The sequence below is a fragment of the Piliocolobus tephrosceles genome, chromosome 1, assembly GCF_002776525.5.
Source record: "Piliocolobus tephrosceles isolate RC106 chromosome 1, ASM277652v3, whole genome shotgun sequence".
NCBI classification, from domain to species: Eukaryota; Metazoa; Chordata; class Mammalia; order Primates; family Cercopithecidae; genus Piliocolobus; species Piliocolobus tephrosceles.
The window spans coordinates 89,331,262-89,359,189 of NC_045434.1; the positions used below are offsets into that span (position 1 = coordinate 89,331,262).

Below are 27,928 nucleotides of genomic sequence, written 5' to 3' on the forward strand. Positions count from 1 at the left end.
CCCCTCCCCCTCCCCTCCCCTCCCCTCCCCTCCCCTTCCCTTTCTTCTTTTTTTTAATAGGATCTCATTCTGTCACCCAGGCTGGAGTGCAATGGTGTGATCATAGATCACTGCGTCCTCTACCTCTTGGGCTCAGGTGATCCTGCCACCTCAGCCTCCCAAGTAGCTAGAACTACAGGTGCTCACCACCATGTCCAGCTAATTTTTACTTTTTTAAAAAAATAGAGACAGGATCTTGCGATGTTGCCCATCTGGTCTTGAACTCCTGGGCTCAGGCAGTCCTCCCAAAGTGTTAGGATTACCGGTGTGAGCCACTGTGCCTGGATGTATTTTTCTTTTGAATACAAGCTGTTTATTGATAGTGTTTTTGTAACTTGCTGTACAAAAATTGCTGTATTTTGTTAAATTTTATGTCTTTGTCATTTTAATAGATATTTACTCTGTTCCATTGTTTTTCTTTTTATCTTAGTGCTATTAATTTTTTTTTTTTTTTTTTTGAGACAGAGTCTGGCTCTGTTGCCGAGGCTGGAGTGCAGTGGCGCAGTCTCGGCTCACTGCAACCTCTGCCTCCTGGGCTCAAGTGATCCTCCCACCTCAGTCTCCTGAGTAGCTGGGACTACAGGCATGCATCACCACACCCAGCTAATTTTTGTATTTTTTGTACAGACAGAGTTTTGCCATGTCAGCTAGGCTCATCTCAAACTCCTGGGCTCAAGTGATCTGCCTGCCTCTGCCTCCTGAAGTGCTGAAATTACAGGTGTGAGCCACCATGCCCAGCCAGGATTTTTGTTTTAGAGAAGTTTTAACATTTTGTATAACAATGTTTATCTATCTTTTCCATTGTGATTTCTACTAATATTTTCTTTCCTCAATATAAGAGGACAATAGCACACTTATAGTTAGTGTGCTTTTGTCACAATATTTTATTTTTAATATGTAATGCTTTAATTTACCCAAGGTTTATTGTGGTGTGTAGTGTGAACGGTTGGTCTAAGTTAAATTTTCTTGATATTGCTATCCACATAGCACATCAGGATACATTAAATGATTCATTTCTAATATATTATACTTAACTTGTCTTTCGTTAAATTTTTACCTGTCTTTGTGTGTGTGTGTGTTTATATATATAAATGGCCTATGTTTAGCATCTCTCTGCTCTTAATCTGTGTTTCTATTTTTGACTCAGTATTCCCTTTTGATTGTTTCTGTATAATACATGTTAATATCTGATAAGGCTAAGCCTTCTGTTTTTAAAAGGCTTGATATTCTTTCCCATTTTATGTTTTCAAATAATTTTTAACCCATTTCATAACACTTTATAAAGTATCCTATTACTATTCCAACTGGAATTTCGTTAAATTTATAGTTTACTGAAGAAGAATCACTATTTTAATTAAATGTTGTATTATAATAGTAGATGCATAAAGTATCTATTTTATTCAACTTGACTTTTGTTTCCTCAAAAAAAGTTACATAGTTTTATGTTTTACCAGTGCCCCCATTAAAGTAATCACCAAGTATTTTATATTTTTATTGCTATTATGAATGGAATATTTTTTCTTTGTATTTTTGGAGTAGAAAAATCTTTGGCTAGGAGTCAGAATGTCTGGTTCAAGTATAAGCTCTACATTGGGTAAATCCTTTGCATAACATTGCTGAGATCTGCTTTCTCATCTGTTAAAGGGGAACAGTGGTGTGTCTCATAGGTGGGTTTGTTTATTTTATTTTAAATGTATTTTTTATTTAAAAAATTGAGAAGGAGTCTCGCTATGTTGCCCAGGCTGGTCTTGAATTCCTGGCTTCAAGCAATCCTCCCGCCTTGATCTCCCAAAGCACTGAGATTACAGGCATAACCACCATACCTGGCCGTTTTTTTTAGTGCTTTTCAAAATTTGAGGGCAGAGCATGTGAAATTGCTTTTTAAATTATAAAACTAGAAGACAAAAGTATTTAAGTATATAGAAAAGTTATTGTTTTTGGAGCAGTATCTTATATCCAGCAACTTTTCTGAACTTTCCTATTGCCTCACATGATTTCTAAACAGCTTTATTGAAGTATAGTTTACATATAATAAACTATACATATTTAAGGTATACAATTTGATAGTTTTTTAAATTTCTAAGCCATTTTTAAGTATATAGTTCAGTAGTGTTAAGTATATTCACAATGTTGCATAACAGATCTCCAGAACTCTGTTTTTTTAAAGGAGGGGACAGAATCTCAGTCTGCCACCCAGGCTGGAGTGCAGTGCTGTGATCATAGCTCACCATAATCTTGAACTCCTGACCTCAAACGATCCTCTTACCTCAGCCTCCCAAAATGTTGGGATTACAGGCGTGAACCACTGCTCCTGGCCCAGAACTCTTTTAATCTTGCAAAAGATTAAAACTGAAACTCTGTACTCATCAAACAACTCCCTGTTTTCCCCTCCCCCTTGGCAACTACCATTCTGCTTTTTATTTCTATGAATTTGACTACTTGAGATATTTAATGTAAGTGTAATCATACACTATTTGCCTTTGTAATAACTGGCTTATTTCACTGAACATAATGTCCTCAAGTTTCATACGTGTTGTGGTAGTATACGACAGGGTTTCCTTCCTTTTTAAGGCTGAATAATATTATGTTGTATGTATATACCACATTTAATTTATCCATTGATCCATGGGCAGTTGGGTTTCTTTCATTTCTTGGTTATTGTGAATAACGCTGCTGCTATGAACATGGGTGTGCAGATATCTTGTTGAGATCCTTTTTTCAATATACCCAGAAGTGGGATTACTGAATCATATGGCAATTCTATTTTCAACTTTTTGAGGAACTGCTATACTGTTTTCCATAGTGACTGCACCATCTCAAATGACTTATTTTTTTGTTTTGTTTTTTATTTTTTGGAGACAAGAGTCTTGCTGTGTCTCCCAGGCTGGAGTGTAGTGGGATGATCTCAGCTCACTACAACCTGTGCCTCCTGGGTTCCAGTGACTCTTATGCCTCAGCCTTCTGAGTAGCTGGGACTACAGTTGTGTACCACCAAGCCCAGCTAATTTTTGTATTTTTAGTAGAGATGGAGTTCCACCATGTTGCCCAGTCTGGTCTCAAACTCCTGGCCTCAAATGATCCACCCAGCTTGGCCTCCCAAAGTGCTGGGATTATAGGCATGAGCCACCGCACCTGGCCACAAACACCGTGCCTGGCAGCTCTTTTTTGATGGACTAAGTAAACAACTGTATCTTTTGAAAAGTATGTTAAATTTCTCTTAATTTCAATTATTTTTGTATCATAGTTTGATGGTAGGAATATTTAATGAATTTCACAGTTCTAAGATGTTATCAATTAAAAGATGCACCATTATTTTATGTATTGATAAGAAAAAGATTAAACTGATACATCATTGATTGATTATAAGATACATCCCAATTTCAGAAATGTTAAAATATGAAATAATGTATTCATTTAAATTGATGAGATATTATATGTTAGATGCTAATGAAAATAATGAGCCTTTTCCTTAAAAAATTAATAAGGTAGAAATTAATCATTCATATTTAAATGCAGGCTAAACCTGGCAAATTGTACGCACATTTAAGCTTTTGTTTCCTGAAAGCTCACAAAAGTAGCAGTAGTGGAATTTTAAAAGGCATAAACTTGCAAGGACAAAGAGAACAAGGGAGGATACCACAGCAGATGACAATTATTGACAGTTTTTAGAAAATGAATGTCTAAGTAAAAGGGTTTTGATATTTGGTTATTGTAGAAGAAAAATTGGTGATAGGTACATGGGAAGTTACCAACAAAAACACGAGGCATTTAACTTCAGGAAGTAAAAAATTATGCAAGAAAGGAAGTCATAGCAGAGTATACAGCTTAGCTGTGAACAGTGTTTACATATTTATAATAATGCAGTTATTGAGTATTTAATTTTTTATCGAAAAGTTGGGGGAAGAGGAAGTGGGAGTGTTTGGGTGCTACAAGAGAGTTAAAGCCAAATATTTTCAAAACAGTAAGTCAACAATGTCTAAAATTGGTAAGTCAGGAATTGTCAATGTAAGCATGCCATTTAGAATTATGGAAGGATTATCACAAGAAATTGCTTAAAGTGCCTAAAAGTAGTTGCTTTTGTGGAATGAGGCTCTGGGATCAAGAGGCTGCTGTTTTTATTAGGAACCTTTTAGAACTTTTGTTTTGTTTTTTAAAACTATATATATCTTTTACTTTAATTTAAAAATGTTAAGAAGAAAAGGAAACTAGGGTGGTGATATTTGTGTTTTCCACTGAGTCAGTCAAGCAGTGCAATCTTTTTTTTTGTTTTGAGAGAGAGTCTTGCTCTGTCTCCCAGGCTGGAATGCAGTGGCATGATCTTGGTTCACGGAGATGTAACCTCTGTCTTCCGGGTTCAAGTGATTCTCTTTCCTCACACTCCTGAGTTGCTGGGATTTCCTGCTCTTTCCACCATGTCTGGCTAATTTTTGTATTTTAGTAGAAATGGGATTTCAGCATGTTGACCAGGCTAGTCTTGAACTCCTGATCTCAAGTGATCCTCCCGCCTCCCAAAATGATGGGATTACAGGCATGAACCACCACACCTGGGTAAGCAATTTCTTGATTAGAAATGAAAGAAGACCATTTTTACTGCCCTGTGTGTAAAAGAGCTCACTTGGAATTGCTGGAGTAGATAATCACTGTGACCCACCTCTGCTTTGGGAAAGTGTTCATCAAATATTAGTACTGTTGTGAGTCAGACATAGGTCTAGGCATTAGGAGTAAAAACAAAACAGAAAGACAGTATTCTTATATTATTCTTACTCTCATCTAAACAATACAGAAATAAAGAAAAAATTGTAAAGCCTTTTTTCCCTGAGCTAAATAACACTGTAAGTTTCTTTGGAAACTGGATAGACCAGTATTGTTTATTTCACCCCTCTACTTTTCTGCTGGCTTTTCAATAATTGGTTTAAATTTGGCTGGAGCAGTACAGTGTTTTGGTGATGAAGAGGAAAGTGTTCAGGATCTTCAGGACATTGACATTGCATGGTAGTTCTTCTTAAATATCCCCTCTGTGGCTATAATCCTCGGTGCCTAAGTGAGCCCTCACTTGTATGGCCAGGATTGGGGAGAGACTGGCATAATCTTTCTGTTAGTCACTTCCTGGCAGGACATTCATATCCTTGTACGGTTCTTAGAAGAACTTAATAGCTAAATGATACTAATAATAGCTACTGATATATACTTTACAAAACTCTTAACATCTGTCATCTTTTTCTTGTACACCTGTAAGGTATTCCAGTTTTACACAGTGGAAGGGTTTACATGACTTATGCAAATGCACATTGGTAGGTGACAGAACTAAAAGTTGAATTCGTCTCTTGACTTAATTTTTTTTTTTTTTTTTTTTTAACGATAGAGTCTTGTTCTGTCGCCCAGGCTGGAGTGCAATGGCACAATCTTGGCTCACTGCAAGCTCTGCCTCCTGGGTTCACGCCATTCTCCTGCCTCAGCCTCCTGAGTAGCTGAGACTGCAGGCGCCCACCACCATGCCCGTCTAATTTTTTGTATTTTTAGTAGAGAGGGGGTTTCACCGTGTTAGCCAGGATGGTCTCAATCTCCTGACCTCGTGATCCACCCGTCTCGGCATCCCAAAGTGCTGGGATTACAGGCGTGAGCCACCGCGCCTGGCCCTCTTGACTTAATCTTGAACTCATTTGCCTATCCAACTATTTTTCCTTAAAAGACTCTGGGAAGTGATTTCTACCTTAAGTATCATAACATCATTGACCTTCCTTATTTCATTCTGTCTTCAGGTTAATTCATGTGGCTTTCAAACACAAATCAAACTTTCTTTAATAAAGAAGAAGCCATTTTTTATTGCTTATTTTAGCTCCCTGTTATTTCCTTAAGTCTAAATTCCTGTGCCTACTTTTTAGGATTTTTCGTAATCTATTGTTAGTCTGCCTATCCAGCATTATCTTTCATTGTCTCCTATTCCCTTATTTAAATCAGGCAAATTTGTTTTCTCAAATTATTTAAGCACAGACTCATTCCTGTTTCCTAACTTTAGCTTATAGTTTCTCTTCTTCATTCTATTCTTTGGGGATCCACCCAAGGCGTCCCTGATAACTGTAATTATCAGTAAGTGCTTCCATTCTGACTGCCTATATCACTGTCTGTACCATACATGTTTGCTATTACATTGTAATACAGCATTATATACCATCTTTCAGTGCTCTCTAATTGTTTACACATGTATAAAATAACTGAAATTTAAGTCCCCTGACATGAGAAAACAGATCTCTCACATATACCTAAAACAATGCCATGCCAGATATTCTTTAAATGCTAGGTATTCCAATTAGTATACTTGTTACTGGATGTATTAGTCCATTTTCACACTGCTGTAAAGATGCTGCTACCTGAGATTAGGTAATTTATAAAAAAAGGAAGGTTTTGTTTGGTTTGTGCTTTTTTGAGATGGAGTCTTGCACTGTCACCTGGGCTGGAGTGCAGTGGCATTCTCAGCTCACTGCAACCTCTGCCTCCTGGGTTCAAATGATTCTCTTGCCTCACCCTCCTGAGTAGCTGGGATTACAGGTGCCTGCCACCGTGCCCAGCTAATTTTTTGTATTTTTAGTAGAGACAGGGTTTCATCATGTTGGCCAGGCTGGTGTCGAACTCCTAACCTTGTGATTCACCTGCCTCAGCCTCCCAAAGTACAAGAAAGGAAGTTTAATTGACTCACAGTTTCGCACGGCTGGGGAAGGTCTCTGGAAACTTACAATCATGGCACAAGGTGAAGGGGAAGCAAGCTCCTTCTTCATAAGGCGACGAGAGAGAGAGCAAGCACACACAGGGGGAACTGCTATTTTTAAAACTATCAGATCTAGGCCAAGTGCGGTGGCTCATGCCTATAATCCTAGCACTTTGGGAGGTCGAGGCGGGCAGATGACTTGAGGTCAAGAGTTCGAGACTAGGCTGGCCAACTTGGTGACGCCCCATCTCTATTAAAAATACAAAAATTAGCTGGGTGTGGTGGCTCATGCCTGTAGTCCCAGCTACTCAGGAGGCTGCAGCAGGAGAATCACTTGAACCCGGGAGGCGGAGGTTTCAGTGAGCCGAGATTGTGCCACTGCACTCCAGCCTGGGTGACAGAGCCAGACTGTCTCAAAATAAACAAAAAAACCCCATCAGATCTTGTGAGAACTCCCTCACTATCACGAGACCAACATGGGGAAACCAGACCATGATCCAGTCACCTCCCACTGGGTCCCTCCCTCGACAAGTGGGGATGACAATTTGAGATGAGATTTGAGTGGGGACACAGAGCCAGACCATATCCCTGGACACATGGCAGAGTTCACTGGTAATGATGGTGGTCCAAGTGGACAAGAGATTTTCTGAAAATGCATCTGTATCTGTTTTCATTGAGAATGTACATAATAACGATTTTTAGACTCCTTTCTTCTCTACTTCTGTTTTGGTGATAGGCAGTCGATGATGTGAAGAAAGGTTACATCAAAGCAGAAGAAAAGTCCTACCAATTACAGAAGCTATACGAACAAAGAAAAATGGTCATGGTAAGTTTATGTCCCCATAATCCCTTTATAAAATGCCCCTTCCTACCTTTTCAACCTATTGTTCCAGTCATTTTTGAAAGGATTACAATGTGGTTAGTGGCTTAACTAATTTTTAAAAAGGAGGGGAATAGGGGCCTTGATGCAAAGTCCATTGTGTTTCTCCATCTAACACACAAAGATCTTGAATTACTGTATATTGGTACATAATTTTATTACTATTTTTTAGGGGGGTGGGGTTGGGGGGAGGGACAGAGTCTTGCTGTGTTGCCCAGGCTGAAGCATGCAGTGCCACCATCTAGGCTAACTACAACCTTTGCCTCCTGGGTTCAAGCGATTCTCCTGTCTCAGCTTCCCGAGTAGCTGGGACTACAGGCATGCGCCACCACACCCAGCTAATTTTTGTATTTGTAGTAGAGACAGGGTTTTGCCATGTTGGCCAGGCTGGTCTCGAACTCTTGACCTCAGGTGATCCACCTGCCTCGGCCTCTCGAAGTGCTGGGATTACAGGAATGAGCCACTGAGCCTGACCTATAATTTTTTTATTAATAATAACTTTTTTGATTAAATACAACAAAAGTTCTATAAAACATTACAATGGAATATAGGTAAGATTGTATAAGAACTGATATTTAGCTTTTTAACATTAGAAATTATTTTAGTCATGATTTAGCAATAGCAAAATCATTTGTTTTTACAGCTTCGATTTCTGCAGTTGCTTAAAACATTTATGCTCTGTAGTGCTCTTGGTTAGTATATGATCCTAGAATTATGCTATTTGATTCAATAGCTACTAGACTCATGTAGGTATTTAAATATAAATTTAAATTCATTTAAATTAAATACAATTTAAAATTCAGTTCTATAGCTGCTCTAGCCACATTTCAGTGCTAAGCAGCCGTATGTGCACAGTGAATAGCTAGCGTATTGGACTGTGCAGGTATGGAACATTTTCATCATCACTGAAAGTTTTGCTGAACAGGGCTGCCTAGAGTATTCCTTAAATGGCTTTAAATTCGTTTTCAATTTGTATCTGCCATAGATACAGGGATGGAAATTGTCAAAAATAAAATTAGTAAAGAACACATAAAAATTTCTACTCATTATAACATTTTAAAATTTCTCTCTTGATGGATTCACATGTAATCGAAGTTTTTTCAATTACACATGCTCCTCAACTTACAATGGGGTTACATCCCAGTAAACACATCTTAAGTTGAAAATATTAAATCAAAAATACATTTAATACACCTAACCTACCAAACATTATAGCTTAGCCTAGCCTGCCTTAAATGTGATCAGAACATGTATTACCCTACAGTCAGGCAAAATCATCTAACACAAAGCCTATTTTAGAATGAAGTTATTTAAACTGGTTTTTTTTTTTTGTTTTTTTTTTTTTTGAGACTGAGTCTCGCTGTGTCACCCAGGCTGGAGTACAGTGGCGTGATCTCAGCTCACTGCAACCTCTGCATCCTAGGCTCAAGCGATTCTCCTTCCTCAGCCTCCCCAGTAGCTGGGAGTATAGGCACCCGCCACCACACCTGGCTAATTTTTGTATTTTTAGTAGAGACAGGGTTTCACCATGTTGGCCAGGCTGATCTCGAACTCCAGACCTCTAGTGAACCACTTGCCTCGGCCTCCCAAAGTGCTGGGATTACAGGCGTGAGCCACTGTGCCAGGCCTAAAGTTATTTAAAGTTTTGAACAAAAATTTGAGGTACTTGTAAAGACAGCAGAAAAGTTTTTTAAAAAAATTGAAATACAGTGTCTACTGCACACACATTGCTTTCACAGCATCATAAAATCAAAAAAGCATTAAGTTAACCATTGTAAGTTAGTGACCACCTGTATCATTTTCATTCTTTAGTAATGATTCTGATAAATCATTTGAATTATTTTGGACCTTCTGTGTACTTTTCAGGAGAAAATATTGATTCATGTACATTAATTGGGTTGGAATAAGAGTGCAAACAGCTGTGGGGCGCGGTAGCTCACGCCTATAATCCCAGCACTTTGGGAGGCTGAGGCGGGTGGATCACCTGAAGTCAGGAGTTTGAGACCAGCCTGGCCAACATGGTGGAACCCCATCTCTACTAAAAATACAAAAAGTAGCTGGGTGTGGTGTCATGCGCCTGTAATCCCAGCTACTCAGGAGGCTGAGGCCAGAGAATCACTTGAACCCGGGAGGCGAAGGTTGCACTGAGCTAAGATTTTGCCACTGCACTTCAGCCTGGGAAACACAGTGAGACTCCATCTCAACAACAACAACAAAAAAGCAAACCAGTCAGCCATTGAACTTAGCCTGTAATCTTATATCTAGCTAAGTTAGTTATTTTAGTCACTTATATGATGAAAAGTAATAAATCTCTTTACCTTAGAAAATTGCCAGAGATCAGGGAGCCATCTTACCAATGTTCTATGTATCAGCAGGCTGACATAGAAAATGTAAAATCTTTTAAATGTAATTAAATCTTGTCAGGATTTTGGTTAGAAGAATTTTGCTATTTGTGAGACAGAATTTTAAAACACGACTTCACCTGTTCTTTAAGATAATGCATTGTCTTCTATATATTAATGCATGATTCGGACTCATACTACATTTGCATCTTTTTGGTGAAAAGGGCCAAATACTAACGGGCCATCAACTTCTGCAGTAATCCTTTGCCTTTGCCAAAGCCAACAAAGTTTTCTCGTTTCTGAAAAGTTAATAGAATCAAAATAATTTCATAAGGCCTTCTCCTAATACCAGTGTGGAATACATACTGTTTCTTTGCATTTATAGTACTCCAAACACACTATCTTTCCATCTATGCATTCAACAAAACATATTTGTTGAGTACCAAGTACGTGCCAGGCACAGTGCAAGGTGTGAGAGAATTAAATAGGTTTGCGTTTTGCTGTGGCAAAATATAGAAAATCTGAATTTAATGAGCACAGTAACCTATTATGAAGTCATTTTTAGACTTGTTTATATTTTGTAATCACCCAGGTAAAAACTCAAGTATAGTTGATAGACAGATATGTTTCCCCATGGTCTTTTGCCATTGTTATAAAATAGGCTTAAACGTTTGTGGAATTAGATTGTCTTGAAAACCTAGTGCCAACGTATTTCTGGGTACTAGCCACATGATATGATAGTCAGATTTTGAAGAAAATCTGATCAAAGTTTGAATTTTATAAGTATAATATGTATTCAAGTATCAGTGTTCAAAGGCATTAGCCTAGCCAATATTAGCTCATGGTCAATACATTGAAACTTCTCACATGGGCCCTTCTGAGCCCATAGGCCTTGATGCCATTAAACATGGCAACTAAGTATGGTGAACAGGCCTACGATTAGGTGAGGTGACTACAATTAGTAGTTGTCACATCACTGTGAGACCTGCAGCAACACAATGAACTTCTCAGTTTTAGTTTCTTTTCTGTAAAACCGGGATATTCAGATTATCAGCTATTAAGTAGAATCTTGACAAAATACACCAAGATCCTTAGAAGGTAAATAAGCTTTGTGTAAGTTCCCCTGTCCTCCAAATCTCCAAATACAGAAGAGAGCTCACATCTGTGCATAGTTTATAATACCCAGTGTGATCAAAAACATTTTTTGTTTTATACTTAATTACAAAATTAGACTGAATCTCAAATTTGGATGATTGAGAATATAATATACAAGAAATAATGTTTTCTCTTCTCTTCCTTCCTCTCTCCCTCCCTTTCTCTCTCCTCACACAAACAATAGACATGTGTAAATTATGCTTTTCTTATGTTGAAGTGGCCTGATTTTGCCATTGTTGAACAGATAAATAAAGAGCTTTTGTGTTTCTCTACATAATTTGTATTGATTTCACACAAGGCAGCATGTATGTCAGTTTTTCTCGAAGTATGGTCTCCAGTCTACTTACATGGAAGACACTTTTGAAGCTACTTAAAATGCAGATTTCTAGACTCCACTCCACATTTACTAAGCCAGAATCTGTGGGGGTAGGTCCTAGGGAACTTTATTTTTAAAAAGCACACTGGTGATTCTGGAACATTAGGTGCTTCAGAATCACTACTCTGATTCTGGTTTTGGGAGAGTTGGCTCTTGAGGTTCTTCTCAGTCCCTTACTTCTATTTTGGACCTGATTGACCCTTGGCAGGTTGTTTGGGAGAAGACAGAGTTCTCTGGAGTGGACCTTAACACATTCACCTAAAGTGTTCTGCTCTGTTAAGCATTGAGTCTCTGCTTTAAAAACTGTCGGCCAGGCGCGGTGGCTCACGCCTATAATCCCAGCACTTTGGAAGGCCGAGGCGGGCAGATCACGAGGTCAGGAGATTGAGACCATCCTGGGTAACACGGTGAAACCCCGTCTCGACTAAAACTACAAAAAATTAGCCGGGCGTGGTGGCGGACGCCTGTAGTCCCAACTACTCAGGAGGCTGAGGCAAGGAGAATGGCGTGAACCTGGAAGGTGGAGCTTGCAGTGAGCCAAGATGGTGCCACTGCACTCCAGCCTGGGCAACAGAACGAGACTCCGTCTCAAAAAAAAAAAAAAAAGAAAAAAAATCAGAAACTGCCCTATATCTGTATTTATTTGTCTTGCTGAATATTGAACATTTAAAAAATGTCCTGTACTATACCTTTCCAATTCTCTGGCTTAAATGGGCCACTTTCTACATGTTATAAAGGAAGATAATTCGGAATACATATTTAGTTACTCAAAACTTAAAGTAAGGGAACCTGTGTCCTTGGTGAGATAACAGAGTCAAGTCTCATTGGGAGACAGGGTGGTCAGAGAGACTCAAGCTGGGTAGTATTTATCACCTTTAGGTGGGCACATTCTCCTGAAAGGAGAATGGGCAGGATGATTTGGTGTTTCAAATACCAAATACCCTTTTAAATACCCTTATGTAAATATGCTTTAAGCCATGCCTGTAATCCTAGCACTTTGGATCTAGCATTTTGGAAGGCCGAGGCAGGCAGATCACGAAGTCAGGAGTTCGAGACCAGCCTGACCAGCATGGTGCAACCCCCTCTCTACTAAAAATACAAAAATTGGCCGGGCGCGGTGGCTCACGCCTGTAATCCCAGCACTTTGGGAGGCCAAGACGGGCGGATCACGAGGTCAGGAGATCGAGACCATCCTGGCTAACACGGTGAAACCCCCGTCTCTACTAAAAAAATACAAAAATCTAGCCGGGCGAGGTGGCAGGCGCCTGTAGTCCCAGCTACTCAGGAGGCTGAGGCAGGAGAATGGCGGGAACCCGGGAGGCGGAGCTTGCAGTGAGCTGAGATCAGGCCACTGCACTCCAGCCTGGGTGATAGAGCCAGACTTCGTCTCAACAACAACAACAAAAAAAAATACAAAAATTAGCTGGGCGTGGTGGCGCACACCTGTAGTCCCAGCTACTCAGGCTGAGGCAGGAGAATTGCTTGAACCTGGGAGGTGGAGGTTGCAGTGAGCTGAGATCGTGCCACTGCACTCCAGCCTGGGCAACAGAGCGAGACTCTGTCTCAAAAAAAAGAAAAGAAAAAGAAAAAAAATTCACCTTTCTTTTATAAGTTTTTGATTTATATAAAAACATTTTTTTTTAAAAGTTATTTTAGGTTCAGGGACACATGTGCAGGTTTGTTACATAGGTAAACTGCATGTCATGGGAGTTTGGTGTACAGATTATTTTGTCACCCAGGAAGTAAGCATGGTACTCCATAGGTGTTTTTTCTGATCCCCTCCTGTAAAATTTTAAATGCTTCTTCTTTGAGGCTTTGTGTAAGCCCAAGGATGTAGGGACTGCCCACTTAATGCTGATAAATACTTCCCAGTCTGAGCTCTCTGAAAACCTTGTCTCCCAATGAGACTTTACCTTTATTGGCTCACCAAGGGCACAGGTGCCCTTAGTTTTCCCTTGGGTTATTTTTAGACCTTATGCCATTAAGAAGTCCCCTGAAGGTCTTTTGCTTTCAAGGACTACATTCTTGAATACGGAGGGAAAAAGCAGTCTTTTGATTCAGAGGGGACGGAGAGGGCACGTATTATGTGCCTGACTGGTCTAGGCACTTATATGAAGTCTCATTTTCTCCTTATAACAACCCTGTAGATATTATTCCTACTTTTCAGAGAAGTGGAATCTGAGAGATTAAGATTCTTACCTAAGATCACATAGCTTGTCAGAAGTGGAACTAGAATTTGAAAATGTGATTTGAACCCATTTTTGTCAGGCTCCAGTGCATATATTTTTCCCTGCATCAGGGAAGACAGGATGGCAGCAATGTCTTTTATTTCCAGATGGCAGAAGAGAAGACCCCAGGTAGAGTAACTTACTCAGGGTCAGAGAGAGAGTTTAAGATACTCAGAGCTTCATGCTGCTTCTGATCTCTTTTCCCAATCCCTGCCTTTGTCGGCGTGCTTCTCTCTTTTTAAAAGATGTATTATAATAAAACTCCCGATAAGAGATTGTGGCAGAAATATTTGTCAAAAATAGTAGTGGTACCTCTCAACGAAGAGAACTCTCAACAAATGTGCTATATGTAATCTTGTTTTGTTAAAGGACATGAGTAGAACTAGTTTCAAGGGTCAACAGCACCCACTGGCATTTGCAGAGGTGTTAAGTGTCCTGGAGCAGAATTGCTGCTTATTGAGCAGTAAAGTTTCTGATGACTATGTTAGGAAGATGGCTTGAATTGAGTGCCAGAGGCCTGATTGCTAGGATGTTCTTTTTTTTTTTTTTTTTTTTTAACATTTTGTTGTGTGTATTTGAGATGGAGTCTCACTCTGTTGCCCAGGCTGGCTGGAGTGCAGTGGCACAATCTTGGCTCACTGCAACCTCCACCTTGCAGGTTCAAGCAGTTCTCCTGCCTCAGCCTCTCGTGTAGCTGGAATTACAAGTGCATGCCACTACGCCTGGCTAATTTTTGTATTTTTATTGAAATGGGGTTTCACCATGTTGGCCAGGCTGGTCTCGAACTCTTGACCTCAGGTGATCTGCCTGCCTCAGCCTCCCAAAGTGCTGGGATCACAGGCATGAACCACCACACCCAGCTGTGTAAATTTTGAAATACATAAAGAAGTTGAAAGAAAAATACAATTAGTCCCCATGTACCCATTACCCTGCTTCAATAGCCTTCGACTTTCTGCCATTCATGTTGCCTCTGTTTCACTCATATGCTTTCTTCCCCTAGGAGATTTGTTTGTTTGTTTTACTGTCACTGACTTGAAGCTCACCCCAGGAATTTTTAAAAGTAATTTCCAGATACTTTTTTTTTTTCTATGTCCATATTAATTTCCAGATACTTTAAAAAGTTTATTTTAGCTGTCATTTATTAAATTCCTAATTATGGCTGAGTACTATGTTAAATATCTTTTTATTTTTATTTCTTATTTTGAGACAGGGTCTTGCTCTGTCACCCAGACTGGAGTGCAGTGGTGCAATCTCAGCCAGGCTGGAGTGCAGTGGTGCCATCATAGCCTTGACCACCTAGGCTCAACCAATCCTCCTACCTCATCCTCCCAAGTAGCTAGGACTGCAGGTGCCTGGCAAATTTTTTGTTGTTGTTGTTGTTGTTGTTTTGTAGAGATGGGGTTTCACTGTATTGCCTAGGCTGGTCTCTACCTCCTGGGCTCAAGTGATCCTCCCACCTCAGCCTCCCAGTGTTGGGATTACAAGTGTGAGCCACCATGCCCAGCCAAATACTCTGTATTTAATGCTCACAAATCACGCTGTGGTATAGATGCTATTATTATTTCCCTTTTATGGAAGAGGAAACTGAGGCACCTGGGATTAAGTAATTTGCCTGCCTTAAAGTAACTTACGAAAGGTTGCACAGTTAGGAAGTAATGGAAGTAATGGGGCCAGGATTCAAGCCCAGGGTAGTCTGGGCCTCTTAATCACTCCTCTGTGTTTCAGGCATTGCTGTTTATTATAACCCCAGAAGAGTTCTATTCTGTTCTGTACCACCCACCCCTGTCATATTTACCAAAGTATAGGAGTCAGAGGTTTCTTTTGTTTATAGTGCTAATGGCAGGATTAAGCAGTATCCATGTTTATCACTGATCTAGGAAGGACAATAAAAAAGAGAAGGTGTAATAGGGTGATAGAAGGAGGGAGGGAAGAAAAATGATGTGATTGAAATATTGTTGCACCTCTAGGCCAGGCACGGTGGCTCACACCTGTAATCCCAGAACTTTGGGAGGCCGAGGCAGGCAGATCACTTGAGGCCAGGAGTTCGAGGCCAGCCTGGCCAACATGGCGAAACCCTGTCTCTACTAAAAATACAAAGCATTAGCCAGGTGTGGTGGCGCCCATCTGTGGTCCCAGGTACCCAGGAGGCTGAGGCATGAGAATTGCTTGAACCTGGGAGGCGGAGGCTGCAGTGAGACATGGTCACACCCCTGCACTCCAGCTTGGGTGACAGAGTGAGACTCTGTCTCAATTTAAATAAATAAATAAATAAACAAACAAATAAAGAGATGGGAACTTGCTCTGTTGCCCAGGCTGGAGTGCAGTGGCATGACCATGTCTCACTGCAGCCTTGAACTCCTGAGCTCAACCTATCCTCCTGCCTAAGCCTCCCAGATAGCTAGGACTACAGGCACATATCACCATACCTAGCTAATTTTGAATTTTTTTGTAGAGACAAGGTGTCACTGTGTTGCCCACGCTGGTCTCAAATTCCTGGGCTCAAGCAGTCCTCCTGCTGCAGCCTCCCAAAGTTACTGGGATTACAGGTGTGAGCATTGCACCTGGCCCCTCTGGATTAGTTTTGCCGTGTTGTAACTGTGAGAGTCATATGTGGCACTTTATTTTGGTCCAGATACTTTTTAAGGAACCATATATACTGGAGACCCAGGGGACAATGGGGTTGATTTGGGGACTAGTCGGTGACAGTAAAAGGAACAGAGGCCTGGAAATTAAACTTGGGTTCTAGTCCTAGTTGTGCCACTTATTATTACTTGTGACTGCAGGCTAGTCTCATCTTACTCTGAGTTCCCATAAAATGACTCATTTTTGAAGTCTCTTTCAGTTTTAACATTTTGTAAGTATGAGATTTGGGGTAGCTTAATCCTTACTACAGATCACTGTAACTTTTGATTGCAAAAGGAATAAGGAGAAATACTATCGCCAGGCACGGTGGCTCATGCCTGTAATCCCAGCACTTTGGGAAGCTGAGGCGGGTGGATCATGAGGTCAGGAGATGGAGACCATCCTGGCTAACACAGTGAAACCCAAAATTAGCTGGGCTTGGTGGCGGGCGCCTGTAGTCCCAGCTACTCAGGAGGCTGAGGCAGGAGAATAGCGTGAATCCGGAAGACGGAGCTTGCAGTGAGCTGAAATCGGGCCACTGCACTCCCGCCTGTGCGACAGAACAAGACTCCGTATCACCGTATCAAAAAAAAAAAAAAAAAAAGAGAGAGAGAGAAATATTTATTCCCTTTCCTAATTGTAAGGATAGATTAGATTCCCATCCCTTGATTACAATGAAAATAGAGGATCAGACTAAACAGAATTGTGAGACCCCTTCTAGCCCTGTGAGTCCTGGTTATAGTATATCTTCTGGTTTTCATCTGTGTGTCTTTTTGTTTTTCTGGGTTTTTGTTTTTGTTTTTTTCCCTGAGACAGAGTCTTGCTCTGTCTCCCAGGCTGGAGTGCAGTGGCACGATCTCAGCTCACTGCAACCTCTGCCTCCTGGGTTCAAGTGATTCTCCTACCTCAGCCTCCTGAGTAGCTGAAACTACAGACGTGTGGCACCACGCTCAGATAATTTTTTGTATTATTAGGTATTTGAGGTATTTGAGGCTGTAGTAAGACATGGTCATGCTACTGCACTCCATTGAGACGGGGTTTCACTGTGTTAGCCAGGATGGTCTTGATCTCCTGACCTCTTGATCCACCCACCTTGGTCTCTCAAAGTGTTGGGATTACAGGCGTGACCCACTGCACCTGGCCCGTATCTTTCTGAAGTAGAGAAAGGAGGGTTGGAAGTATGAAGGTGTTGTTTCCTTACTTATGGCAAAAAAAAAAAAAAAAAAAAAACCAAGGCAGAAGTTGAAAGTGGGATAAAGAATTGTTAGCCAGGCCCAGTGGCTCACGCCTGTAACCCTTGCACTTTGAGTGGCTGAGGTGGGAGGATTAGTTGAGCCCAGGAGTTCAAGACCAGCGTGGGTAACATAGAGAGACCCTCTCTCTACAGAAAATCAAAAAATTAGCTGGGTGTGGTGGTGTGTGCCTGTGGTCCCAGCTACTTGGGAGCTGAGGCAGGAGGATCACTGGAGGCTGAGGTGGGAGGATTGCTTGCACCCTGGAGGTTGAGGTTTCAGTGAGCCAAGATCATGCCACTGCACTCCAGTCTAAGTGACAGAGCAAGACCTGGTCTCAAAAAATGAAAATAATTGTCTCAGAGTCCTTTCCCAACTTAGGGATGGGTGTGAGACCAGAGGCCAGGTCTTCAGGTTGTTGGGTGAGAATACTCTGTTCTTTTTCTTGCACATCTCAATAGCTCTTCATTGTGTTTAGTACCATAGTAACCCTTTTTCTCCTTCCTTCTTTTCTTTTTTTTCAGTACCTCAACATGCTAAGGACTTGTGAGGGCTACAATGAAATCATCTTTCCCCACTGTGCCTGTGACTCCAGGAGGAAGGGGCACGTTATCACAGCCATCAGCATCACGCACTTTAAACTGCATGCCTGCACTGAAGAAGGACAGCTGGAGGTGAGTTTTCGGCATAGGGCTCTGGCTACGAGGACTGGAGATACTTTGATGCTCACTTGCTTGTGACATTTTAATTCCTTTTTAGAGGGAAATGAAATCAAAATTGTGTTTTGACTGGGCAGATAAACAGGCACGGAATCCACACTGATCCTCAACTTCATTGACTGCTTCCACTGATTTGTATTCTTCTGTCACAATCCTTTCTCTGAAGGGATGCAGACATCTCCATTCATTTCTCTTCTGTCTCCTGGTTCAGAACCCCCTACCTCAGTTCCCTAGCACTCTGAAACACAGACTGTACCTTACTCCCTTGTCTTGGTTGTCCAGAACCAGGTAATTGCATTTGAATGGGATGAGATGCAGCGATGGGACACAGATGAAGAAGGGATGGCCTTCTGTTTCGAATATGCACGAGGAGAGAAGAAGCCCCGATGGGTTAAAATCTTCACGCCATATGTGAGTGCAATTTGAGGAAAGTAACTGGGACTTAGTTTTTTTTTTTTCCCAGCTAAATGCATAAATGGAGAGAGAGATAGAGCTAGTAGTTGTCTTGAGATCTGAACCTGTTTGAATCCTGGAGCCCCCAGATTCATCCTGTCTGCTTTAGGCCTGACTGGAATTGGCAATTTCCTGTTCCACTTGGCTCATAGTTACCACTAGAAGGAGCTAGAGAATAGTGGATGAACCAGGCCTGAGTTTTGTGGTACTTGTCAGGGTTTTTCTGTAGACTGAATTTGGAAGATGGGATGACTGGGGACAGGAGTTCAAAGGCACAGTCCTGAGGTGCCTTCTCTTGAGAAGTTAGTGATTGTCACCACCTTTTTTTTCAGTTCAATTACATGCATGAGTGCTTCGAGAGGGTGTTCTGCGAGCTCAAGTGGAGAAAAGAGGTAATTCTGAACAGTTCTTGAATTGACCTTTCATCTTTTTGTGTCTTTAAAATTTATAGGCCTGTGGCCAAATACCTGGGACCCTCACCTCCATCTCTGTCTTTCTAGGAATATTAGTTAGAGACTGATTATCTCATGTGAGCCAGGACATTCTTCCAGCAAGGTTGGCCTCTGGATGGTGAACGGGTTGTGCATAAAAGCCCTGCTTCTTCCCTTGTCTAGAGGGTGGACATTGGCTACAGGCTCTTCCATCTCTCATGACTTCATGGACCCTCCTCTGCCAGTTTTTTAAATCAGATCACCCTCCATGTTGTTCCTGACCCGCAGGGGAAGCTGTCCTCAGTTGTAGCCGTCTGACTGGATGAGTCCTGGCAGTCTTTCTAGGCGAACCAAGAATGTGTGTGTGTGAGGGAAGGTGTTTGCTGTTGCTTTACTGCTGTCTGTATGTGCCAGTGCTGGAACAGAATTTGGAAGATTCTGAATAATTAGCTACTTATTCTCAAAGAAAATCTTTGAAAGAATCAGGAGGTCAAGTCAATAACATGAAAATGTATATTCTTAGTGCGTGCAGTAGAAAGAACATTGGGCTCTGGGAATTTTATCTGGGTTTTCTCCTGGCTTTTTTTTCCTCTGTGTAATTTTGGGTAAATCAGCCTCCCTAGCTCTCAGTTTTCTCTTCTGTGAAACAGGAAGACTAAACCACGTAATTAATATCCAAGGTCCCTTCCGGCTCTAAAAGGCTATGATTCTAGATGAGAAGTTACATCAGGAGAGATGCGGCCAATCAGATTGAGTCATCCAGGCGTACCTTTTTAGCTTCTGTTTGAGGAGTTGTCTCCAGATAAGAGGAGATGTGGCTTCCCAGTAACTCTTTTTTTTTTTTTCCTTTCAGAACATTTTCCAGATGGCGAGGTCACAGCAGAGAGATGTGGCCACCTAGCCTTTCCTTATCCCCTTCCCTTCCTTTCACCCCCATCCTCTTACTCCTTTCATGTCCCATTTCAGACAGAGTAACCATTAACACAAAAGAAGAGAAAGAGTTAAAGTCATTATATTCAAAAGCCCTAAACTAAATATTATTAATAACCCCCTCTGAATTTCATGTCTCTGGAATTGAGGTGGTAGTAAACAGCAGATTGGTCAGCACCAGAAGTCAACTGAGTTAAGACAGGAAAAGAAAATAAGCCCAACCAACTTGCCAAAGGTATCTTTGTCCTTTCACCTGGGCCTCATACCAACAGCCTCTCCTTGTACTATATTTTTAAAACTGGAACTATGAACTTCATCCATTTGCACTGTTCAGACATATATATGTATGTATGTAAAAATTATATATACACAAATTAGCTGAACGTATATACATATATATATTTCTTTTTAAATTTCATATTGATGGCAGTACCTTTTTTAGCTTGTGTTTTTACACACCTATCACTAGAATCCATGACCTCTCTCGTACTCTCTTTATTTTGAAACAAACTTTAAAAAGGAAAAAAAAAAAAGCATTTTACAGGGAAAAATACCTCTCCTCATGAAGGACTTGAAAAGTTTACAACCTGCTTGGATTTTTGCCCCTTTTTTGTATCGAGTATAGATTCCGGCTCATGGGTTGCCATAGAGTCTGAGGAACAGGGAGTATAGTTTCTTTATCTTCCAAGAGGGTGTTGGGGAGGAGAAAGAGGTGTGTTTTTCAAGGTTAACAGGCTGTAGTTCTGCAGGGAGAGCCTAAAGTCCTGGTATGGTCTCTTGATTCCATGACAGTTTTTCTGATCCATCTGTTTCTCTCACTCCTGGCTTTCTAGCCACATACTGCACCTCCTTCCTGCTTTCCTAGAACCTCAGTATGCTTTCCCTCAACCAGCCCTGAGTGGAGTTGCGCGTGGGCTCAGGAGGTTGGTGCCATGGGAACCTGAACCTGAAACGCTTCATGGTAGTAATTTCCTGTTTTCCTTGCCCTTTTTTTTTCCCTGAGACAGGGTCTTTTTTTTTTTGTTTTGAGACGGAGTCTCACTCTGTCGCCCAGGCTGGAGTGCAGTGGCCGGATCTCAGCTCACTGCAAGCTCTGCCTCCCAGGTTCACGCCATTCTCCTGCCTCAGCCTCCCGTGTAGCTGGGACTACAGGCGCCCGCCACCTCGCCCGGCTAGTTTTTCTTCGTATTTTTAGTAGAGACGGGGTTTCACCGCGTTAGCCAGGATGGTCTCGATCTCCTGACCTCGTGATCCGCCCATCTCGGCCTCCCAAAGTGCTGGGATTACAGGCTTGAGCCACCGCGCCCGGCCGACACAGGGTCTTAAACTCTGTCACCCAGACTGGAGTGTGGTGGCATGATCATAGCTCACTGTTACCTTGAATTCCTAGGCTCAGGTGATCCTTCCGCCTCACCCTCCTGAGTAGCTGGGACTACAGGTGTGCACTACCACACCTGGCTAATTCTTCTTAAAATTTTTTTGTAGAGACAGGGTCTCACTATGTTGCCCAGGCTGGTCTCAAACTCTTGGCCTCAGGTGATCCTCCTGTCTCAGCTTCCCAGAGTGCTGGGATTACAGGCATGAGCTGCTGTGTCCTTCCCTGCCTTTTTTGCAGCAGGGATAGTACTTGGGACCAGAGTTAAACTGATACCTTAGGCACACAGGTTGGACTTACATAGAGGAAAGAAAGCAAGCAATGCCCTGTGTACATGAGGTTTTACCTCCTCCATTCCTGACCAATAACCACCCATAACTATGGCATTCTCTGTGACTTCCTTAAACAGCAGTGATGGGAAGAGATCCAGTAATATCTTCAAGGCCTTGGGGAAACTTGCAGTGGGTCAGTGGTCTGTGCCAACCAAATGATTGCCCCATCCAAGCCAGCTGAGGACCCAGGAAGGAGTAGTAGGAATATGGTTGATTTAGATTGGATCTCCCAAGTTTTAGTTAAAAGGAGACTGAAGGAAAACCTTTCTGCTTTCTGTCCCTTAAAGAGCTCCTCATCTGATCTTGCAGCTGGACCTTTTGAGACTTAAGAGCTGCATCCCAGGATCAGAAGCCAGGGCTAGTTGGGGTAGGACAATATTCCCAGCCCCTAAGCTCTGTAGATAGTACATAAGAAACACCAAGTCAGGCTCAGATGCAACTAAAACACATCTTTGAGCCTTTTCTTTTTCCCTTCTCCCCCTTCTAAACGAAAACCTTCCTAGGATGGCATCTTTTGCTGTAACTGGGAGACGGTCATAATTGGTTTTAGTCAACTCTACTGAGCAGTGTTGGGGTGGTTGGAAAGTCTCTTTTTGTTTTTGCAAATCATTATGAGGCCACTTTTCTTTCTTTCTTTTTCTTTTGCTTTCTTTCATTCTTTTTCTTTCCTTCTTTTATCTCTTTTTTTTGTAATTTGTTGTTGCAAATCATTGTGAAGCCACTTTTCTTTTGCCTGCCTTCCTTCCTTCCTTCCTTCCTTCCTTCCTCCTTCCCTCTCTCTCTCCTTCCCTCTCTCCCTCCTTCCCTTTCTTTTTATTTGTTTTTTTTTCTTTTTTTCCTCAGAGTCTTGCTCTGTCGTCCAGGCTGGAGTGCAGTGGCACGATCTTGGCTCACTGCACCCTCTGCCTCCTGGGTTCAACCAATTCTCCTGCCTCAGCCTCCCAAGTAGCTGGGATTACAGGCGTGCACCACCACGCCCCACTAATTTTTTGTATTTTTATTAGAGGCAGGGTTTCACCACGATGGTCAGGTTGGTTTTGAACTCCTGACCTCAAGTAATCTGCCCACCTCAGCCTCCCAAAGTGCTAGGATTATAGGCATGAGCCACTGTACCTGGTCCACTTTTTTTTCTTTCTTATTTTGTTATCCTGGCAGCCATTTGCTGGTATGGGATCAAAGAGGACAGCCTTTCCTCCCTCACCTTCTCCAAATCTAGGTGGAATCACAGAGTACAAAACATAAGAATGCTGAATGTGTAAAGTTGCAGAGGGATCCCTAATTTGAAGACTGACACAGAACTAACTTCTTTTGACTTAAATGAATTTAAAATGAGCCAAAGGACCCTGAAAAGAAGACATGTTGATTTCCCACTCCTAGATGCTAAAGAGATTTTTGGCACCAGCTTTGTTCAAACTGTAAAAATAGCAATTTGCCCCTACTCGCTCAGAGTGGGACAGTAATGAACAGATCTGGGATTCCATTTGACAGCTCAAATGCTGACCTTCAGACATGAGACATAGGGATTGGGAGGCCACTTAGAATGGGTAGATGGTGCTATGTTCCCTTTCTGGCATAGCATTCACTTGGTGCTTTGGAGATTAGGTGAGGGCCCTATAGGTAGTTAGCCTGTTGGCAGAATTTATTTAGGAACAGCCCTTCTTGAAAGTGTCTCACTAACAAAGTACCCAGCTGCAGCAAGGAGGTGGGGAAGGAGGGCACCCCTAAAGGACAGTGCCTGCTTCTCTGCCACCCATGCACGGCCTTGGGTGATGGAGGCGGGGTCCCTGTGGCTGCGCGGGTCCCATAGGATCAAACCCTTCTTTGCATGAAGCAGTGTTAGTTGTGACTCTTCTCTCTCCCCTTCCTCTGCACTTCCTTTCTGTAATCGCTACTGTTCTTCTTAGTCCCAGCTTCTGCCCAGGGAGGCTTCTACCCAGACTTCTTTTGCAGTTTGTCCCTTGGAAAAGGGGGGCTCCCAGTCCCCCCAGCTTCATCCCAGCAGAACCAGCAGGATCCTCCTGGTCTCTCACTGGCCTTCCTCCACACTTGGTTTCTCTGGGATAGAAGCTCGGAGCTTTTTATGGCCCAGGAGAAAATGTAGACCCTGAGAAACCTGTCCCTGCAGAAAGGTTCCCTTGGGCCATGCTTTGGGCCCTCTGCTCTTTATATGTTTATTCTATTCTCAATTTTTCCACCCACTCCTTACCCTAGGCCTAAGCGCAGGTACAGATATGTGCGTGCTCAGGGCAGCTCCTAGGCCTGGACCGAGCTCTCAGGGAGGAATTAGATAAATATTCCAACATCCTCATGCCTGGCCCATTTAGTTTCATCCTTTAGTTACCCAGGCCAGTAGCTTTGGGTTATGCCTTCCTGTAGCTCCAAACCCAACACTTGGAGCAGCAAAATAGGGCACCGCCAGGAGATGACTCTCTCCTATCTCAGAATTTGCCAACTTCTGGGCTGGGCTCCTAGGAGGTAGTTTTCTTGAAGGGGACTGCATCCTAGTTAACCTGAATTTTCCAGACCAGGAGGGACTGCTGTGCCCTTCCTTCTTGCCATCATACTGTTTGGCTAGATTCATTCAGCAGTAGAAGCTCTTTGATCTGTTGACCCCAGCATACTGCTGTTTCTTCACCAGCTTCATTGTGTCACAGTAGCTTCCTTTTGGAGGATGATGTGATGGAACACTCAGAGAGAGGGAGGGAGAAGAGAGGTAGTGGGTATGCTTCTCTAGCTCCCCATCTTCCAGGTCCACCTCTTGACTTCCTGTTCCCCTAAACCTGAGCACATCACACCAGGCCTCATTGCTGCCAGGACGGCATCAGCTCACTCCTCAGCAATAATCTAGGGTATGTGGGAAGGTCAGGGCTGTGGGAAGGAATAGAATCAAAGAGGGGAGTGATACAGGGTGGAGGCACTTGGCCACCTGCTAAACTTGGACATTAATTTTATATCATGACCCCCTTTTAAGCCAGTGAGCTGGGCTTCAGTTTTTCCCAGGCCATGCACATTTAATTTATTTCAGAGAAACTCTAATTGTATTTTCACTGCAGTATCTTGTATTTTTTATTTGTGATTTAAGAAATGTGAAGAGAAAATACACAGACACAATAATGGCTAACAGTGTTTCTTTCATTCCTTGTTCTAGAGCTAACCACTCTAAAATTGTTTGGTAATGTCACTTAGTGTAATTAATTGTAACATATTCTTTTAAATAAATTGATTTATTGATCAAACACTTCTTTGGTTTCCTAGACTACAAATCCTTTGGGTTGTGTGGGAAGAAGTGAACAGGGACCTTTGAGATTTGAGTTAGAGTGGTCAGTCTGAAAAGAAGAAGAAACATCTAACCAGTTTTCCCAGGTAACTAGTGGGACAGTTTTTTGAGGGCAGGGAATGGAGAAGGGTGAGGAAAGAAGCCACGGAAGCCCCTTTGTTTGCAGTTCTCTTCCCAGTGGCTCCTTTGAAAATTCCTTCTTCTCCTTTAGATCTCAGAGGTGACTGAGCTTACCCCTCCCATCTGCAAGCTTGCACAAAAATCCTTTGAAGATTCACAGGATTCCTTTCTCAGCCATGCAGATAGAACCTGGCAGAGCCTTTGGTACAGATCTTAGCAATGGCCCCTCCTCCCTACTCCCAGCAACAGTATATACTTTTTCAGGTAAATCGGGAAAGTTTTTCTCTTTGGGATCTGGACTGAAAGGAACACATTATGACTGTTGAATGGCCAGCGCAAAACTAGGCACTGTGGGTGGCCTTACTCTCCCCTGCTCCCACACTCCTGAGAAGAAGGGTGGTCCTACTGCCTTTTGCTTTTACAGAGGCATCTGAGGTGCTGGGGCCTAATTACCTGCTCTCAAGAGTACCTGTTCCTCTCTGCACTTTTGTTTATGAGCTGACTCTGGTCTGAAAAGCTCAGCATTTGTGGTGGGTGAGACGTTTTAATTTTTTTATAAAGCTTCATTTATTATTATTTTTACAACTTCTGACCACATGCTTTCGTTCCCTAACTGATGACCATAAGACCAAGGACCATTGTGCCATTTTGTTTGGCAGTTTGGGAAGAGACATTGTTCAGGGGCTCATACACTCATCCACCCATTAGCTTTGGATATTTAAAACCTAAGAAACACTACTATGCTAATGGAGGGGGAATGTTATCTTTCCTAAGCAAAGAATCCGTAAAGAAGAACAAAGTGGAATTCTAGAATTAGATTTACAGTGGTTAAAGTCAAACTTTTATTAGGTATCTGCTGTTGGGAGTGGGGTGGGGAGATTGTTCGAGATACTGCAACAGACACAAAAGCAAAGAAACATTTCTGCCAGCCTACAGGCTCACAGAAGAATGAGACACTTGCGCATGGCCATGATACATAGCAGTGAAAGGTTTAAGTGCCATAAGGACTAGAAAAGGAAGGAGAAAGACCTGTGGATGAGGGCCGTTAGGATTTTCATGAAGAAAGTAGTGTTTAAGATGAATTGTTGCAGTGTGAGAAGCATTTCAACAAGAAGGCATTCAACAAACATTTATTGAGCCATCATGTGCCAGACACTGTAGTAACTGGGAATGAAAAGACATGGGCGAAAAGGGACCGAACTTGCCCAGAGAACAATGAATAGTTCCATTTGGGTATGTGTAGGAATGAAGTGGAAAGTAAGGCTTCGAAGAGCCTTGAATGCCAGACTGAGGTGTTCTATGAAAAAAAAAAAAAAAATCAGAGAAGTTTTGTTTTTTATTAGCTGCAGTTTAGAAAGATTGATGCTTCAGAACATAGAAGGACCAATTAGAAAATTGCTGTGATTACTCAGTTAATAAGTATAGGCAGTGATAATTGAAAAAGAGGGAAATGGTATGAGAAAGTCTGTGGAAGTGAAATCTTTAATGATTTAATACCATTGAGCTTATGTGAAAGTACTAAAAACTCTTGAGGTTTTATGTCTATGTGACCAGAAAATAGAAATATATGAGTTGGGACTTTATGGGAGAAAGTTTTAGCATTGGCCCCATGATGATTTAGATACGGATGGAAAATCCAGTATAGATGTCCAACAGTCATTTGTTATTTACTAAGCAATGTCTAATGTTTGGGGCACTGTTTAGGGTGATGAGGATACAGTGCTGGACAAAGCAGAGTAGGTAGTAAATGCTGGTGAATTAACTTTTAAAAGATGACTCTTGGTTTCTTGGGAGAACAAAGTATAGGAGAGCAGGAGAAGCAGCATGGAGACATATGAGAGCAATATGACGTGGACAGTGCTAGTGGCTGTGGAGATGCAGAGACATGAGTAAGTAAATCAGCTGAATACTTTAGAGGTAGACTTAGTAGGGCTTTGCAGTTGGACTGGGGAGGAGACATGAGAGAGAGGGTGTAATTCAAGTTTTGGCTTGAGTGGGTAGCTAGTGGTACTGCTTACTAATGATGAAGACTGAGGGAGAAAAGGTAATACCAAAATGGAGTTCAGGACAAAAATTAGGCTAGAAACATATCACTGGGACTTGGTTTTCATCAGGCAGATGAGAGGATGCAATATGTAGGAAGGAAACCAAGTTTATGAGGAGCAAGAAGAAGCTGACTGCTCTGTGAAATAGACTGAAAGAGGGGCCAGAGAACAAGGGTCTTATTAGAACCAGGGGCTTGGATCAGGGCTGTTCAAGTTACCAGATTTGGAGAAGAGAATGAGGCTTGGCCATGAATGGGAATTGCTTCAATCACAAATACCTGAAGCCAAGGCTGTGAAAGGCTTTGAAATTTTAGCGGGAGAATTAAAAGACAAAGGAAACACTGAAAGTCAGAGGGGCTGGCTCTCAGGCCAGCAGAGTCCAACCCGAGGAAATAGAGACACTTTGCATTATGTTTATGTTTTCCAAAGCTTTAAAAATATGGAAAGCGAATGGGAAGGAATTATTTAGGGCTATTTTTTTCCCTAGCCATTGTCCCATCACCTTAATCTCCCTAACTGAGGATATGTTTCTAAAGGTCTGCTTTCATTTCTACAACTGAAAGGCCCCCCTCTATCCCTGATATTAACATGTCAGCTCCACTCTTCTGGCTCAAGAAGTTATTTTCCTTCTCTTCCCTTTACGCTGCCATTAACATTTGAACATAACTT

At 41.9% G+C, this 27,928-nt stretch overlaps 1 protein-coding gene across 4 annotated transcripts in view; it reads left to right on the plus strand.

The window, feature by feature from the left end:
• SNX27 (sorting nexin 27) overlaps window positions 1–20,238 on the plus strand; it is an 85,746-nt gene extending 65,508 nt beyond the window's left edge. For 3 of the 4 annotated variants that reach the window (XM_023213731.2, XM_023213728.2, XM_023213732.3), the window contains 5 exons: window positions 7,479–7,568; window positions 18,102–18,251; window positions 18,579–18,707; window positions 19,082–19,141; window positions 20,034–20,238. In XM_023213731.2, the coding sequence (XP_023069499.1) occupies window positions 7,479–7,568; window positions 18,102–18,251; window positions 18,579–18,707; window positions 19,082–19,141; window positions 20,034–20,081 (477 nt within the window). In that variant the 3' untranslated portion in view covers window positions 20,082–20,238. Of the gene's footprint in view, window positions 1–7,478; window positions 7,569–18,101; window positions 18,252–18,578; window positions 18,708–19,081; window positions 19,142–19,249 lie in introns of all 4 variants that reach the window. The other variant, XM_023213730.3, reaches the window with a different exon arrangement.
• Window positions 20,239–27,928: the final 7,690 nt, after the last annotated feature.